The 18300-nt window shown below is 46.5% G+C and overlaps 1 protein-coding gene across 2 annotated transcripts in view; it reads right to left on the bottom strand.

Annotated features, from left to right (window-relative positions):
* The window catches only part of LAMB1 (laminin subunit beta 1), an 83777-nt gene that overhangs the window by 33191 nt on the left and 32286 nt on the right, over positions 1 to 18300 (bottom strand). For both annotated transcript variants that reach the window (XM_066272184.1, XM_066272185.1), the window contains 11 exons: positions 17904 to 18039; positions 16125 to 16283; positions 15162 to 15289; positions 14812 to 14935; positions 14173 to 14377; positions 13393 to 13536; positions 12979 to 13210; positions 10143 to 10306; positions 8909 to 9133; positions 7343 to 7557; positions 6566 to 6662 (listed from right to left, as the gene is read on the bottom strand). In XM_066272184.1, coding sequence (XP_066128281.1) covers positions 6566 to 6662; positions 7343 to 7557; positions 8909 to 9133; positions 10143 to 10306; positions 12979 to 13210; positions 13393 to 13536; positions 14173 to 14377; positions 14812 to 14935; positions 15162 to 15289; positions 16125 to 16283; positions 17904 to 18039 — 1829 coding nt within the window. The remainder of the gene's footprint in view (positions 1 to 6565; positions 6663 to 7342; positions 7558 to 8908; positions 9134 to 10142; positions 10307 to 12978; positions 13211 to 13392; positions 13537 to 14172; positions 14378 to 14811; positions 14936 to 15161; positions 15290 to 16124; positions 16284 to 17903; positions 18040 to 18300) is intronic.

Here is an 18300-nt window from a genome sequence, read left to right as displayed (position 1 = left end):
AGCACAACCATGACACTAGAAGCTCACCAATGTAGGCTGATGCACATAACTAAGGCCAATGTAGGTTGAGAGGTCCTTAATGAGGCCATTTATAGTCAATCAGATTCTCAGTCTGCTCCTGCCCAGGAGGCCCCAGTGGCTAGCTTCTGTGAGGTCCAGGAGGCCCAGTAGATCTGTGCTTACTTTACCATCCCCTGTAGTCTTGGGCTAACTGAGGCAGATTCTTGCACATGCTTTTATTTTGCTTAAAAAAACCCTTTGCCATAGACAATGCAAAAGCATACTTCAGTCTTAAAGAAGCTTTACTGGATTCATGCTTGGGGCAAAGAATACGTGTCTATGTTGACTTTATTTTTAATTTCTCTAATAATTTTTCATTTATTTCATTGGTAAAGGCATGTCTTGCTTTCATTCTGTCATGGTATTTTTGAGGAGGAAAATACTGACTCCAAATTGTAAGATTTAAAAGGCAAGTGCCTTCCCATTAAGGTTTTCTTCATTTACATAACCACATTTTTGCCCATAAGGATACCACTTGGCTATGACCTAAATCTTTCCATAAGCATATTGTTAACAAGGCAGTACCAGAAAGTCTAAAATTCTGCTATTCAATAAACTATTTCAATGGAAAGATTTGCAATTGAAGGCACATTTGGCAACTAACTGCATAATTTGAGAAAAGTGGCCATGGTCATTTCCCAAAGCTCCACCTAATTCTGGAGGATACCGATTCTTGTCCTTGCTGATTTCTGGATTCTGTCACTTGTTACTTTAAGACCAGCATTCTGAAGGGCCGGAGGAAACTCAGCTATCCCCGGAAGACAAGCACCAGTTCAGCTGAACTGACCAACATTCCTGACCTCCAACTAAAAAGTAGAGAATCAAATTTCACACAGGGCTGGACTGCAGCTTCCACTGAAAAGAGTCTGTCCTGAACTTTCTCTGGAAGAATACCAATGGCTACTCTAACATGCTTAAGGTTTCAATTTCAAACCGAAGCTGGGAACCCACTAGAGCTCCTGTGGACACGTGCTTCCTTCTCTGCCTATTGAATTTCCAGACTGCTTCTCCAGTGGGATCACTACAAGGCCCACATTTATGATCTTCTAGAGAAATTCCCCAAGAATATTTCTGACCAAAGGAGAAATGTTGGTTCTCACTTGACAGTGTAATACTTCATGGACACTAGGAATTATGAGACACTCCAGTCATGCCTCACATTCACTGGGCTCTACAGCACCGTCAGCTCACTGTGCGGGCGTCTCCCACAGGCTGTCCTCTCTTACGGTGAAGGGATAGGAGTCCAGGTGGACCCATGGCTCGCGTTGCTTTAAGAAATGGGATTATTGGGCAGAGGATCAAAAACTAGAGTCTCTTGGAATGAAGGAGAGTATTATTTCTTCAGCAAAAGTGAAGAAATCACAAAGATGAAGAATAGCATTTGTAAAATGAGACAATCATGTCAATAAGCCACGAAAACTCCACCTTCATCTATAAATACATTCTTGGTCTTGTGGCCAGCAAGTTTCCTCATTTACGAAATTTTCTCATCATCTGAAGCAGGATCTCTGAAAGGAAGGTGAAGGGAGACTGTGGCATCGTTTTACAAGTATTGAGGCTTGGAGAAAGCATGGGCCAGTCAATACCAGACTGGGAAACGCGATGAGCCTCTCTTCCATAGGGTTAACTTTTCTGCTGCCTTTATATCCTTAGCTCTCCTTCTCCAGACCCCTCTGCCCACTGAAGAAAGCATCCAAGGCCTGTCCCTGGCTTCCAGAAGGCAGTCAGTGAGGGCGCCCCATTCTCCCACCTATTATTACTATTGTCCTTTAGCCAACACAGTAATTCACTCTCTCTAAATATCACTGTCATCAAGGACCCCCCAGGTCTTCACTTGTATTTGCCTTTGGGCAAGTCACATAACCTGTCTGAGCCTGAGAGTTCTCACTGTGAAGTAGAGATTATACTCACAGCACAAGTTGTTTGCTGTAAGGATAACACCAAGAATACATATATAATATCCCTAAATGCTCAGCACACCGCAAATTCTCTGTGAATGCCCATGGGACCTAACCTTTTCTATGAACCCTTGCCAAATGATTCTTTTCCTACTGGTTGCCTCTTCTGACAGGAGAAAGGGTCTCCACCTGTTTCCCGCCTCCTGTCATCTTGTTACTGCATGCACTGTTTCCCAGAGAGCCTGCCAGTGCATCCCGTTGGGAGGCAGCTCATCTGTGTGTCTACTCCCCGCAGACCTCAAGGGGCAGCAGTCAGTGTTGTGCTGGTTAAGTACCTTCCTCTGAATCAAACCTGCCCTGGGACACAGGAAGTGCTCCACCCTCATCCAGGAAACAGGGACCATTCCCTTCTGCCATGAACCTTGTCTGAGAGTTAACATGGTACTCCAAGTATTATGCCAAAAAGTTTTCCGGTTGATACCTAGGCTTTTCCATTTTACTGTACGTGCAGGAAATGTAAACCTCTTTCATCTCTTAAATGTGACTTCCTTTTTCTTTCCATCCTCTACCTCCCTCAGCATCCCCCATTTTGGCCTCGGTAATGTAACTTCAACTTTGGAATGAAAGCTGGAGAATGACTGTGATTTCAGCTGTAGACATGAGCTGGTTCTCTGGGCCAGGAGAAGCAAACTTTTTATAACAAAGCCCAGATAGTAAATATTTAGGCTTTGCAGGCCACAGTTCTACCACACTATTCAACTCCGGCATTGTAGCATGAAGGTGGCCTGGACAGTATGTAACAGACAGGCAGAGCTGTGCTCAATGAAACTGGACTGAGATGGAAGTGAGCTGGATTTGGCATGTGGCCGCAGTGGGCCTGATTGAGCTCAATGCATCGGGGCCACATTCTGGTGAGGACTATGCAAGACAAGCCTCCCCTCCACCAACAAGAGTACTGTTGGTTCGCTAAAGAATCAAATTAAATCTGATTTCCTAAGTCACATGGACAATGAGGGAAGAATAAGATAGCTATAAATGAAGACATGCATTCCACAAATGTCTTGAAAAAGAATGAACTTAATTTTTTTATGAAAACAATTTGAAGTGAGAAACAAGCCTGATGGCCATTGCCCAGAGCTTCCCATCCACGCCTCACATTTCCAGTTGCCTGTGTGTAGGAGATACTGGCCTTTCCCAAGAGCTAGCAGCTCTGCTGTCTATGAGTCAACAGAAAGATTCCTCCCGTGACCCTGTGACTCCTGAGGGGCATGGCACTGAGCTCCAGCTGAGCTTTGCTCTGGCATGCTCCGCAGTGGGTGGATGGGGCTCCCTCTCCATCCCAGCACAGTGGTGGGCTTGTTCAGGCTTGGCACGGTGGGCCAAGAGCCTCAAGCTGCCTGGACAATAGGAACATTCAACAGTTTCTAAGTTTGAGACTCCACTCATTTGTCTTTTACATAAGTACATTTTTTTCCATAAGGAGAATACTTAGCAATGACCTCAGTCTTTCTATAAGATTATTGTTAATGAGTGGCACCAGAAAGTCTGTGTTTGAGGCATGTTCCACTGAGAGATCTGAAACTTGAGAACTATTTGACAATTAATTATGTAATATGTGAGAAAAGTAGTCACATTCTTTTCCCATGGTTCATCTAATTTTGAATGACACCTTTTCTTGTCCCTGCTAATTGTTGGGCTGGTCCCTTCAGGTTCTTGTCATCCCATTTCCTTTTGTGACTACATTCCAGTATGTTAAGAGCCCGGAACTCCATCTGCATCTGGGTTTTTGTCCTTGTTTTCAGCAGATCACCCTGGACCTGCTCCTGCCTGCTGCCCTGCACGCAGGCTCTACAGCTGGCGGCGACTGCCCAGGGTGGGCTCAAGTTAGTGCTCACTCTCTAGGTGCTCTGGAAATTATGAGCTTTCTCCACAGGTGTCAAAAATGGGGGTCCCAACAGCATCTCATGTAATGGACTGACCTTTCTTCTGGGTAAAATGACGAACTTGGCAAATCCTGATGCCATGGATTTCACTTTGCAAAGTTTCTAAAGCATGATCAACTTTTGACCTAAATAAGTTGATACGGTTCCTGTAACCCAGATTTCTCTGGCAGATTTAGAAACAAAAGTTTAAAGACAAGATAAAAGGGTAAAGTTCTAAGCACTACACAAACAATTTGCTTATTGACTCTGGCTCTGGGTAACAGGTCTTTCCTGCCAACTAAGCTTAAATGGGGCAAAGGGTCAGAAAGCTTTGGCAGCCAAAGCGACTTTTCCAGTGACACATGCAACAGAATCAGGTTCCAAGCAATGTTGGAACCATTATCTGGAGAAAAATCAAGCCCCAGGACATTAGGAGCATTATGAGACTGAGGGATTTAACAAAACAGTGACAAGAACTCTGGAGAAATCAGCTTTCAAGAAGTCTTTCCTACAGAAGACGTCTTTGCAGTGCAAGTGTGCACTGCATGCCAGGGGTCAGCTCATGGAACAGAAAAATCATCTCCCATTAGGAACCAATATCTGGACTGAGGATTGATGAATGAAAAAGCACTTATTCATTGACAGAGCAAACATCATTGCCTCTACGGAACAAACCTCAGCCTAATCTAAGATGTTGATCCACATCCTTCTGGCTAAGCCTCAATTGGAAAAACAAATCATATGCCCTTTGTTCTGGTCTTGTCCTCTGTTTGAAATTTTCTTGCTGCTAAGGAACAGTCGGTTGACTTAAAGAACACATGATATCTAAGTTTCTGACCCCTGGTAGGAGATAACAATGTATACTGCTAACTTGAAAATCTGTGGTATTTCTCGCAGTTGAACCTCCCAAAGAGAAAATGGTCATTTTTAATTGAGTCCAACAGGGACGTAGAATTTCAGATATGTAACAAAGAAAACATATCAAAGAACACATATGAAACTGAAGAAGATATTTATATACAGTTATAAACTTAAAACATAATGCAGAAAACCCAGGTAGGAAAGAAAGAATAGAAAAACAGAATAAGAACACACACTCAACTATTTTCTGCAAATGCTTTTCCTTTAAGATCTGAAAAGTAATCTGGCAGCTCAAAGAAATTGCAACATCATAAATATTAAGTAACCCTTATGATTCATATGATTTTAACAAGTTTTTGTTCTTAAGAAAATGTCAAGTTTTCCCTCTCCAACCCATTTTATGAGAAGCTTAACTGGGACTCTGGGTTTTATTCACATGGACAGACTCGGAGCTCTTGTCATCACTTTGCCCTGTTGTAGACGAAAGCTCCATGACAACGCCCTCCACGTCCCACTCATGGGGACATTACGCAAGGCACAAATGCTGAGGGTTTTCTTTGTTGGCAGAGCACACTTGACACACTGAGCTCAAACCATCCCCACAACAACCGTTTAGCTCTCATGCGCCAGCAAGGATGTGGCCACACAATGCTTTTCACAGGGAAAACAAATCAATGTACCGAAACACATGGTTAATACGAGCCCATTTTGGTTAAATGCATTTTAAAAAGCACTTTTGTGTGTCTTTGTGGTATGTATGTGTGTTTGCACAAAGACAAACATCACCCCTGAGGAACAAAGCAGGTCCAATTTTACTACCCACACTTCTCTAGGGTTAGAGTGTGGGACTTTTTAAACAGTGAACATGAATTTCTTTTGTAATTAAACAGACTTTTTTTTTTTTTCTGAAGTTGGAAACGGGGAGGCAGTCACAGAATCCCACATGTGCCCGACCAGGATCCACCTGGCATGCCCACCAGGGGGCGATGCTCTGCCCATCTGGGCCGTTGCTCTGTTGCAACCAGAGCCATTCTAGCACCTGAGGCAGAGGCCATAGAGCCATCCTCAGTGCCCGGGGCCAACTTTGCTCCAATGGAGCCTTGGCTGCGGGAAGGGAAGAGAGAGAGACAGAGAGGAAGGAGAGGGGGAGGGGTGGAGAAGCAGATGGGCGCTTCTCCTGTGTGCCCTGGCCGGGAATCGAACCCAGGACTCCTGCATGCCAGGCTGATGCTCTACCACTGAGCCAACCGGCCAGGGCCCAAACAGACTTTTTATTTTATTATTATTTAAAAAAATTTTTTTTTGTGACAGAGATAGAGAGAGGAACAGATAGGAACAGACAGACAGGAAGAAAGATGAGAAGTATCAATTCTTTGTTGTGGCACCTTAGTTGTTCATTGATTGTTTTCTCATATGTGCCTTGACCAGGGGGCTACAGCAGACCGAGTGACCTCTTGCTCAAGCCAGTGACCTGGGGTTCAAGCTGATGAGCTGTGCTCAAACCAGATGAGCCCCGTGCTCAAGCTGGCGACCTCGGGGTTTCGAACCTGGGTCCTCCACATCCCAGTCTAATGATCTATGCACTGTGCCACCGCCTGGTCAGGCTAAACAGACTTTATGATTTTAATTTGTGTTTACATAGATTCAAGTGTCCCACAGAATATCTCCCCCGACCCCCTTATTCCCCTTGAGCCTCCCCATGTCCCCTCCCCCTCCAATGCCTTATAGACAAATTAACTTGTACTGCACTTTCGCGATCACAAAAAGGTCTTACAGAGGTCCCATCTACTCTGATTGAGGTCCACCCCAGGTGCCCGGCCTTACCCCGGCACTCCACGTTGGGGTCTCCCCAGAACAGCTCCTGGCACTCGCTGCAGGTGCGGCCCCCGAAGCCAGGCATGCACTGGCACTGCCCCGTGAACTGCAGCCAGAGAACAGACTCAGTCAGCAGGCTGCAGGCAGCAGCCAGCACGTTCTTTCCTGGCCACTGGTAGGGAAGTGGGACTGAGCGTGGGCTGAGACGGCCCCATGTCCTGACCAGGAGCAGGGGGTCTTACTTCTACCTGGTGCTGAGGGCTAAGGGCTCTGCTGTGCAGGCTGGAAAGGCCCAGCACAGGTGACGTTTGATTTCCGTGTCTCCTCACCGATCACTAACAGGCCACGTGGGACTCACCTGCCATGAGGAGCCCTTTGTTCTGAGTGTGTGTCAGGAAGCACGGGCTCTCCAGACAACGCTGCATAGGGCTACTGTCCTTTCAGGTGGTGTGGCTCAGAGAGCAGTCTGTCCAGCAGCCAGGGACTGGTACACTTCTGCCCATTCTAATGTGGGTCGGTGTCTGGGGCCCTGGATTAACACGCTATGGATGAGCAGATGGGGTCTCCACGGACAATATGTCCCCGCCAAGGGGGACAAATGAGGCTCACAGCCAGTATGTGCTGTGTTTGCCAAGCTGTGTGCCCGGAGGCAGGAATGCTGCAGCTATAGCACAAGGTACCTTTTTCTCTCTAACTGGGACAAAGAAACCACATAGTTGTCATCTGGATTCCTAAAGGAATCTTTCCTCACACCATGGGGCTCACCCCCCACACACAGCGCCTCACCTCGTTACAAGATAGCCCGAAGGAATGAGCAGCATCGCAGTTGCAGGGGTCACACCCTGTCCCGCTGGCCAGCTGCCAGGTATTAGGTGCGCAGCGGTCACAGTTCTGCCCGACCACATTAGGAAGACACAGACACTGGCCTGTGGTTTTGTCACACTGGCAGTCAGAGCCATTGCAGTGCTCCTGCATGGTGCCCAGGTAATTGCAGACACACTCTGAAAAAGAACACAGCCAGACTCACTGAGACAGCCCTACGCAGAAAACTTGCAGGCAGCGCAAAGGTTAGCTGGCTCACTCCAAGGGCTCAGATGTTCACTGTCTAGATTTCAACCTGGAAGTGCAAATCAGTAGGGAAAGAAACAGAGGCAATAAAAAGGTCTACAACTACTGCTCTTCAGAAGTTCTGATGATGTTCCCAGTCCTGGCATCTCCCAGGTAGCTGTATACAATGGCACATTCTGTCTAGCAGAATTTTCCAAACATACAGATTTAATAAGCTGCTGGTGAATCATTTTAAAACTAAGGATTTAACTGGAAATAATAAAAATACATGCCGCAGGAATTGAGGTATTTAATGATTTGAAACTCTTGGCTGGGTGTAGCAGTAATGGATGAGTGAGGCAGAGCAGGCAGAAGCCCTTTAAGCTAGTAGGGCCTGCAGGAATCCGGTCCTGCTGGTCCACAGCATTCCACACATGTTTGTATAAACAAGGACAGGCCGGGGCTGGGCAGCAGGGGAAATGCTCCCAGATCTCTTCATAAGAGAAGGATTCTGAACGACAAACTTTAAAGGTGGGTCTTTCTTTTCCTTAAACTAGAAGGCTCTCTCCATCAATAACAAGAGAAGGTGTGGAGCAGTGCAGGCATCTAGGATCCAAAAGTCCCAGCCAATCAGCAGTTTCCTGGGCAGTACTTATATAAAATCAGTATACTTCATACTTTACTGGATGGCGTCTATCACAGTGACAGCTGCATATTTTTTTAGTGAGAGTGAGAGAGAGGTGTAGACAGACAGATAACAGACAGCCAGGCAGGCAGGCAGGCAGGCAGGGAGAGAAATGAGAAGCATGCTTTCTCATATGTGTCTTGACCAGGGGGCTCTGGCTGAGTCAGTGACCCCTTGCTCAAGCCAGACCCAATGGGATGATATTTATGATCCCATGCTCAAACCAGTGACCGTATGCTCTGGCTGGTGAGTATGAGCTCAAGTCGGATGAGCCTACACTCAAGCCAGCGACTTCGGGGTTTTGAATCTGGGACCTCAGTGCCCCAGGTCGATGCTTTGTTCACTGCGCCACCACTGGTCAGGCTAGCTTTTTTTTTTAGATTGTCTCTCTCAGATACTGAGTCATGCTTGGAGACTTCAGTCCGGAGAGAAAATGAGGATATAAAGAATATAAAAAAGGCTAATCTCATCTTTCTTTTGTCGGAAGTGAAATTTTACCTCTCTGAACAAGTGACAAGTGTATTCCCAAAGGAAACAAATACCAGAAGAAAGAAATCCCTTGATGATGAAGAGAGTGGAAACCACTGTAATGAGCACAGTGGGCAAAGCAAGCATCTTACTCCGACAGTCCTGCCGGAGGGCGTCCCCGTAGTAGCCGATGCGGCAGAGCTGGCAGTACTCCCCTTCCGTGTGGTACAGGCACTTGAGGCACTGCCCGGTCCCCTTGTCGCAGGCTTCTGGGTCTGTTGTGTCAATGTTGTGGTGACAATGGCAAGGCTGACATGTCCCCCCAACATCAGAGGGATTGCCAAAGAAGCCCGCGGCACAGTCTTCACATCTGGAGCCTGTTGTCCAAACACCAAGCACAATGCCTTTAGCTTGCTGACAGAGAGGTCCGGTGCAGCCACATTGTTGCCGAGGGTCAACCCGGCCCTGCTCCCCACCCTGCTAGTTACCGAGCCCAGTGACCACAACTTCAGGGGAACAGCAAGGCTCCTAGTTGTGAGGGGAAAGAGTATGATGCATTGGTGACTCGGCTGCAGCCTGGCTCAGGGGCCACAGTGGGCCTGGACGGCTGTGGCAGCCCCCGCACATGGGGCTCGAGCTTCTCATCACATGGGGATGGAACAGATTAGGAGCTAAATTAACGCGCACACAGGGAAAAGCTCAGCTGAGTGTCTTAAGTCCTAACCCAAGGATTCTGTTAACTGGAAAATCACTGCTCTCGCCTGAGCAACCTAGAAAACGGGGTCCTTCATGATGACCAAATTCCCTAAGAAATCCTGAGAGCACAGGCAAATGCTTCCTGAGGTATAGCTAACATAACTAACTATATCTGAAAGAGTGCATCAAGCATGACGTAAGAGGGAGTCCATTTTCTCAATGCACTACACTCGTTGGGTGCTGACAGATACTGTAAATGGAACCAAAAAGAATGTGTCTGGTGTTGACCAATTCAGCTGTCTGGGGACCTCTACATGACATTCTTTTCACTTCTGTCCACTGGCCACTTCACTACTTTGAGACTCTTCTGCTAGGAGCTGGATAAGGGAATGGACAAGTCAAATGTAAATTAAAATTTCTCCTGTTTATTAAGTGTTCACAGGGAGTCGTTTATGGATTCAGATGAGCTTGCTCTCTTGCTTGGTACTGTAACATTATTGTCATGGAAACTCAAGGACTGACTCTACCTTTGCTGCCAATGAAAAAAAGAGCATCTTTTTAGATTCCCTTCACTTTCAATTAAGGATAGTAAAAACTAAACTAAACTGGCTCACTCTTCATTTATTTTATTCATTAACAACTAACTCATAAAGACACCTCTTTTTCTTCAAGAGTCTCAACATTTCTTACCAATGTACCCAGGGTTACAGACGCACGCAAGCTGTAAAGTAACAGGATCTTGATAGCAGCTGTTGGCAAACTGGCGTCCGCTGTTGGGACCATCTGGACAAGGACAAGGGCGGCAGTGATCTCCTGACCCAATGATGGGATCACCATAGTAACCAGCCATGCACCTACATCAGTCACAAAAGAGAGAGGGCCATGAACCCAACTAGCAAAAAAGCTGCTACAAGAAGAAAGTCTTAGGAACTTCCCGTTCCTCGTATATTCACACGGAGCACTCCTGGCTGGAGCAGTGGTTCTCCACTGTTAGCTCTTATCAGAATCCCCTGAAAGGGCTTGTTTCAATTCAGCTTGCTGGACTTCTCCCGATTGAGTTAGGTGGTCCCAGATAATGCCAATGCTGCCGCTGTGGGTATCCCATTTGCAGGGCTGCTTCATTAGGGTGACACCCCTGGCATCACCGGACTCTCCCTCACTCTTTCCTGGAGGAAGACGTGTATTGCCCCATGAGTACCCTACTGTCCTACCAGCTGCCTGCCTGTCCTGAGCATTCTGGTCAGCTCCCTCCTTGCATTAAGAAGTCTGGGAGGGGCTGGGGGAGCTTGTGGTTGTCTGTCTCTGCCTCTGCCTGAGAGGGTGACATGTTAGCAAGCCCAAGGTGGTGCATGTAATGCAATCCTGCCTTGATCAGAAATAGAGCTGGTGAGGATGCTCCCCTAGTACTTGCCTCTTGTGTCTGTCTCAGGTGGTTTCAAACTTGGGCAAGGATGAGGATGTTATCTATCAACGCCCAAACCCAACAGGTTCTCCTCTCCTCACAGATAAGGAACCCAAAGAAATTAAGTGATTTGCAAGGTTTACGTGACTCGTTAGTAATGAGCTAGGGTTTGAATCTAGCCTCCTGATTTTTAGCAAGGAATTCTTTGACTATGTCCTGCTGCTTCTCAACATGAACAGAACTTAGGCTACCTTTATACTTCCTATAACATAAGAGCTTAAAGGAATTTGAAGATCATCAAATCCAACCTAGTCATTCTAGTAACAGAAAGTTGGATACGTGGAGAAATGACATAGCACACTCACAGTAATAAAGCAAGTCAGAAGCAGAATGGGCCTGGGACCCAAGTCTAAGGATTTCTAATTCAGTTAGTTTTACATGTTTGTTTATTTTTCTTTTTGAGGCAAAGGTACTATTTTTTAAATCAGCATGGGAAAGGATGGAGCCATAGGAGGGAAAGCTGTTCAGAGGAAATCAATCATGTGCTGGGGGAATTGGTGGTGAGAGAGCAACTTCATACAATAGTTTTTGAGAAAGTGTTGTAGGTGAAATAAATCCAAGTACATCATGACAGAAATTGAGTGTTCATTTCCTGCCTCTCCCTCTGCTCCCAACTTCAGGAATAATCTGAGCCTACAGCTTCTTTATAAATTCACTGGATTGATATCTTGGAAAGAGGAAAAGAATGATGAGAAATTGGTTCAGACTAGACAGCAGAATCCCAAATATTTCAATAAAGTTTTGTCAGCCAAACTAGGGTTAAATGTCTTTCTCATCCCACACCCTCTCTCATTCTGCAAGAAATCAAAATGCTTTACAAGTAAAAACCAAGACCAGCCAGGCCATTCCCACAGATGTTCTTGCAAAGACCTTGCACAGTGTTGACTTCAAGTCACATGTGGACAACCTCCTTTGTTTCCTGTGTTCCCTTTTTAATCTGATTTTCTCATCTGTCTCTTTTTCTCTGACTTACTTTCCATTTCCCATTGGAGAACAATAGAAAACTTAATATGAAAACAGAAGATGACACCAACATACTAATTTCTTCCTTCCAACCCTATAGAACTGTTTCCTTATAGCCTTTTAAAACACAGTTCTGTGGTTGGAAGGAATAATTTTTGCTCAAAGGACTAACCGCTGGAACCTCTAAGTTCCTGAACCCCTCCAGCACAGAGCTAGGGCCACATGTTTGCCTCCCTGCATGTCTTCATGCCGTGGTTAATCACATACTCATTGTGACTCACAATTTCTCCTTCATCCGATAAGTAATGTTTGCACTGACTGAGCAACTTGCTGAAAATTTTAAAGCAACAATTCTGTATAAAGCAGATGGATATTAAAAGATAAAGTTTATTGACATGTAAGGTGGAGCCTAGTACTCCAAAAACAGCAGGTCCTCATAGCATGTCTGCCTTTCTTAATTAGTGATAAAGAGTGTAAGCAGCATGTCACTTCCTCATATAAACGAGTTCTTATCGACTGAGAGGGCTGTAATGTTATTAGAAGCACATTCTACGTCTTACTGTTAGTACATCCAGAGCAGTGCCTAGCATCCATAGTAATTATCCACCTCACATTTGCTACCTGGGGAACAGATCTACTTTTGCACATTTTTTGTTGTCTCCTGGAAACTGTAGTTATATAAACTGTTTCAAAAACAATGTTATTTAAAATAACTAATTCAATTTGGATTGGTTTTTTACTCTGACTGAAACGAGGCATGAATGTTTCACAGTTCTTATCGTAGGCCAGCAGCTGCTGAGACACAGAGATGACCTCTGCACAGGTTTGAGCAGCCTCTTGGTGACTCTCCCAGAGGGCAGACTCACGTTGGGTTTGTTCTCTGACATGTCCCCCGACCCGGCACAAGGCCTGGCACGTGGAAGGTATAAACTAAATATGGATCCGATGAATGAATGAGTTCCTAGAAAATACTGAAGTGGTCAGAAGGGACCAGTCACCGGAAGCCTGGTAGAGATCCACCCTATGGTTTCTCTAGGATGCTGTTTGCTCAGTCAAAATGATCTCATTCTTCCTACTTTCAATAGGCTTGCATCCACGTACCTTTCACAGTTGTGACCTGTGGTATAGTCCTGGCAGCTCAAGCACTCCCCTGTCACTGAGTCACAGTCATCGGCGTGGCCATTGCACTGGCAGGGCTGGCAACTCGAAAAGCCCCAGTACCCGGGTAGGCACCGGTCACACTGCCGAGCGTACACGCCCTGGAAGCAGTGGCACTGGCCAGTGACAGGGTCGCAGAAAGCATTGATGGATCCTCGCGGATGGCACTCACAAGCTGAAGGGACAGGCAACCGGGGAACCACCTTGAGAAATGCACGAAGTGCAAACACCTCCCTCTATAAGCACCCTGTGCCTAGTCGGCATTCTCCCGGGCTCCCGTGACCAACCTCCAGAAGGAAACACCCCAGTATTTTTCAGACAGCCTGAACGAGTACATGACAATACTGACTCACTCACCTTTGCATCCACTGGGGCCGAAGCCAAAGGTTCCAGGAGCACACCTGTCACAGGCTCTTCCAACCACATTCGGCCGGCACTGGCACTGGCCTCCGTTGGGGTCACACACGGAGCTCAACGAGCCCTGGGGGTTGCACTCACAAGCTGCAGGGGAAAGAGGACCGACCCTGTGACACAGGGCAGCTTGTCACACCCGGCTCCACACTGGTTCGTCCCTGCCCTTGGGCTCTGCAGGCTTGTTCGGGATTCCCACTGAAACAGTCTCATCTCCGTGATGAGCAGGAGGGAGGCAGCAGCGCACAGCTGGCAGATACAAGCAGCTACCTCCTTTCTAGGAGGAAGGCCATTAAGGTTTTCTCCCCTTGCCTTCAAAGCTTAAATATCACAGGACCTTACGACAAATGCCCAGTGGCCTCTGGGGGTTGGTCTGACCTTCCAAAGAGAAAAGCAGATTTCATTCACTATGTGCTGTGCCTCTGATTCCATCCCAGTCGCCCACCCCGCTATGGGAACAGAACGCTGCCTCCTCAGGTACTCCCCTCGTCACCTGCTGTGTCTTTCTTGGATACTGACTGCATCTGCAATGGTGCTCTGTCACTGAAATATTCTTTTAAAAGAAAGGACAAACTATGTCTAAAAAAAAATAAGAATAATAAAGACAAACTCTTGCTGAGGCACTATTTTCTCTGAGCTCCAGGGCCTCCCTTCCACATGCGTGGTGACACCAAGTGCACACTGGGCTCTTGGGAAGGAAGGGGCGGCAGCAGCAGGAATACCCACCCAAGGCTGTCTGGTGTAAGAGGGCAGAGATGCTGAAGATTATGTTTCTGCAAACGTCGGTCATTGGCGTTTTCACAACGCTCCTGCTGTTCTCCAGACATCGGTACCTCTGAAAGGTCTCCCAGGCATTGTTGGTGACGGACCCATCTCCTGAGCCTCCCATGGTGAAAATGTCCAGGGACTTACAGAATGGCATGAGGACAAGCTGTGGAGAAACAGCCATTGAAGTGGGTTCATGTCATCAATTAAAGCAAGTTAAACACAAAAACTCCAAATGCTTCTTTGATTCTTGAAAAAAAATTAGTCTCATTCAATAAACCCCCCATTCTTAAAATACTCTTGCCAGAAAAAGTTTAGAGAAACTTTACATAGTTTGATGGCTTTTGAAGTGTCATTTTTAAGACAATTAATAATACTTTCAGAGTCACTCTGAGTAAGTCTTTTCCAGAGGATGGAGTTTTGTTAAAATAAATAAGTAAAGCAGCCCTTGGAGGCAAAAAAAGAAAAAAAAAAGAAAAAGAAAAAAGAAAGACAGACTCCACCCAGTTTCTTAGCACTGTCCCTCCACCAGACTGAGGGAGCAGGCGAACACCTCTGCCCTGCCTTTCCCGTACATGCTGCAAATGGCCTTGCGCTCACCGAATCAATAAGCGTGTAGGGACTCTCCACGCCGCTGTCGGAGGAGGTGTACTGGGGCAGCTCCAACCTGACTGTGTAGTTCACACCCTTCTCAAAGCACACAGGGCGTGGAAGGACAACATACCTACTCCACATCAAAAGAGAACAGCAATGAAAGTCATCCTTTAAGTATCCAATCAATCAATCAAAGTACGACACAGCTCATTCCAAAGGGAGAAAGTCGAAAGTCAACAGTGTTTGGCTTTGGCTCTGAAATGGTAACTGTACAACTCACAAGGCAAGTTACAAAAAGAAAAAAAAAGGTATTTGCATATTAGTTTTACTGAGCTACAAACCACTGTCACACTGACCTCGAGCCAGGTGACAAAGATACTATCTGGTTGTCATCATCAGGAACTGTGTTACCACATCGGCTGCTGGTTGGAATCTTCCCAGGTCTTTGCACCGTGATGACGGCTTTTTCCCAGTGGTCAGGCAGCTAGAATTAGAACAATCAGTCAACAAGAGTGTCTGTACTGGCCCACTGCTACCTGTTTATAAAGACCTCTCCCAATTCACCACTTGCCAAGTTTAAATGGAAAACACTCGCTTGTGCGTCTCTTCCCTCTTTACCATTTCCTCTGCTGCTGTCCCAGTTACGGCCCTGACCCTGTCTCACCTGGACACTGAAATAGCATCCTAACTGCTCTCCCTGTGTCTCCCAATGTCCCTTCCCACCCATCTGAAAACATAGCTCAGATAATGACAACATGCTGCTCAAAACCCTTCAACAGCTTCCTCTTACTATAGAGCCCGTGTCTTCACAGCAGCGTGTCTAACCATGTCCCTTACCTACCTATGTGGAACGGCTCTCAGAACACTCTCTTATCCTCATGCTATTCCCAACCTCCTTGTGTCAACATTTCATCTACATTTAAGGCCTGGCCTTGTTTGACTCTATGATGTTTTCATCTTCCTGCAGTGTCTGTATTTCTGCTCTTATACTTTTCACCCTGAGCCACTGACTACAGACAGGGGCACATCTGTCCCTGGGCAGGGCAGCCTTAAGGGTGAGGAGAGGGCCTGGTACATTGTCATCAACACCTCAGTTCTCAGCAAGATTATGTGCCTAGTAAGAGATTACTAAATGTTCCTGAAGTTGAGTTGAATTCAAGAAAAATGTACATTTTCACTTCCATGGAGGCTACAAACTCAAGAGAGAAGTTCCTCTATTCCAGGGCAACCTCCAATTTCACAAAATATCTAGTGTCCTTTAGGAGAAAGATTTCTCAGATGGTATCTTTCCCATCTCCAATAAATCATTGAGGCTTTACCTGTGGCTCGTAGCGAATTAGGATGTCATACTCCATGGAGTAGGGTATGTTGTCGATGAAAAACTCCAAATAAGCCCCTTCGGGCACTCGGACGAAGCCCGCTCCAGTCCAGGAAGGAACCCGGTCCTGCACGTATTGCCGCTCCACTGTGGTGACCCCCTGAGGACAGGAGACAGTCCTTATGCTTTACTGCAAATGCAGCTCAGTAAAAACATAACTGTCAAAGAAATCTGAAGTCACCCAAAGGCCCCAAACTGTATATGTTATACCTATTTTTTTTTTTTTTTTTGTATTTTCCTGAAGCTGGAAACGGGGAGTCAGTCAGACTCCCGCATGCACCTGACCGGGATCCACCCGGCATGCCCACCAGGGGGCAATGCTCTGCCCATCTAGGCCATTGCTCTGCCGCAATCAGTGCCATTCTAGCGCCTGAGGCAGAGGCCACAGAGCCATCCTCAGCACCTGTGCCAACTTTGTTCCAATGGAGCCTTGGCTGCAGGAGGGGAAGAGAGAGACAGAGAGGAAGGAGAGGGGGAGGGGTGGAGAAGCAGATGGGCGCTTTTCCTGTGTGCCCTGGCCGGGAATCAAACCCGGGACACCTGAACGCCAGGCCAACGCTCTACCACTGAGCCAACTGGCCAGGGCCATTATACCTATTTTTTGCAGTTACATTTTCCCAGTAGACTGTAAAATGTTTTTAACATATAAACAGCAAATCAGTTTCTTTTTAGTTTTGTGGTCGAGGTAGTCTTGGGACATTGGAGATGGTACTCAAAGGCCAAGGACAGCTCTTCTGTGATAGAACCAGGGGGATGAGTGGGCGGAAAGAGAACATCCCAAACACGGTCATAAGCAAGCTTAGGAGGACAAGGTATTTCCCAAGTTTTCTACAAGGTTAGTCCAATTTAATGGAATTATATCTGTCTTTTTCATTGGCATCTGTTTCAGGCTCCAAGCACAAGTGAAAAAACTTGATGCAATCACGAATGTTCACTACTGATGAGTGTTACTGAGAATTGACCAATTTAAGCTGCTTAACTCAAGCAAGCCTGTGAGTGTCTTCCCAGGGTTACCAGATACCTGTGACTAGTCACCTCCACAGGTGCAGCCCCTCACTGCCGGTACGCATGTGGGTGCGGCTGCCTCCATTAGGAAGTGGGCCCTGCTTACCCTTCATCTGGTCTGGCCTTATGACCTGACCAAAAATGACATTCTGGGACTTTGGAGCCAGGCTTTAAGAGACCTGACAGTTTGTGTTTCTGCCTCCTTGGAAATGAGACGCCGTGCAAGAAGTCTCACCATCCTGAACCACTGCACAGGGAGGAAGCTCAATACAGCTGCTTGGAGGCCGCGCAGAGAAAGATGCCCAGCCTGCCACCAGCTGCTGCAGCGCCCAAGCCGCCGTGCCAGATGTATAGTTAAGCCACTAAATTCTGAATGGCTTATTACACAGCAGACAATGGAAACAATATCCTCTCTGAGTATTTACTGTAGCAGATCCACAATAACTCTGCAGAATAAGTGGAGAGAAGAACGGGAGGAAAAACCACAAAAATAACCCCCAAATACCAAAAGCATTATTACAGAATGGCCCAGAATCTCTGTGAGGTATAGACTTATTTAGCTTTAAAAATGTGACTATTCTCAAGTTGGTGTGGTCCTGATCCTTACTTTGGGCTCACTGAGAAAATACTTCTTAAATGGTCTGTTTACACAATGTGTATATGCCATTATTCCCCAAACACTGCTTCCCCATCCTGCCAAGCACCCGCGACTTACAGGCCCAAAGTTGGCTTCTTCGGCTTCATAGAGGTAGTGATCCAAGGTAGTAAAATAGTAGCCGGATTCCACCTCATTGCACTGACGTCCGATCATGTGAGGTCGACATGTGCACTGGCCTGACCCCGCGGAGCAGCTGGAAGGGAGCAGAGGCCAGTCAGTGGTGCTCGCCATTCAGAAAGGAGGCAGTGGCACATTGCCATTAAACATTAAATGGGGTGAAATAGTCAGGTAGGGTTTTCTTATTTCCTTTGGAAAATAACAGCTTGGAAAAATTATTGCCTGTGAATCAATCCCAGACTCTACAGTTGAAAGCTCTACATGACCTGGTCCTTCACTTTATCTCCCTTGTCCTGTCTTCACGACGACGCTCTACCCACACCATGTTGGGCTTTTC

Source organism: Saccopteryx bilineata, chromosome 4 (genome assembly GCF_036850765.1).
Source record: "Saccopteryx bilineata isolate mSacBil1 chromosome 4, mSacBil1_pri_phased_curated, whole genome shotgun sequence".
Lineage (NCBI taxonomy): Eukaryota > Metazoa > Chordata > Mammalia > Chiroptera > Emballonuridae > Saccopteryx > Saccopteryx bilineata.
Note: the sequence above shows the minus strand (reverse complement) of the source record. Positions and strands in the feature narration are given on the sequence as shown.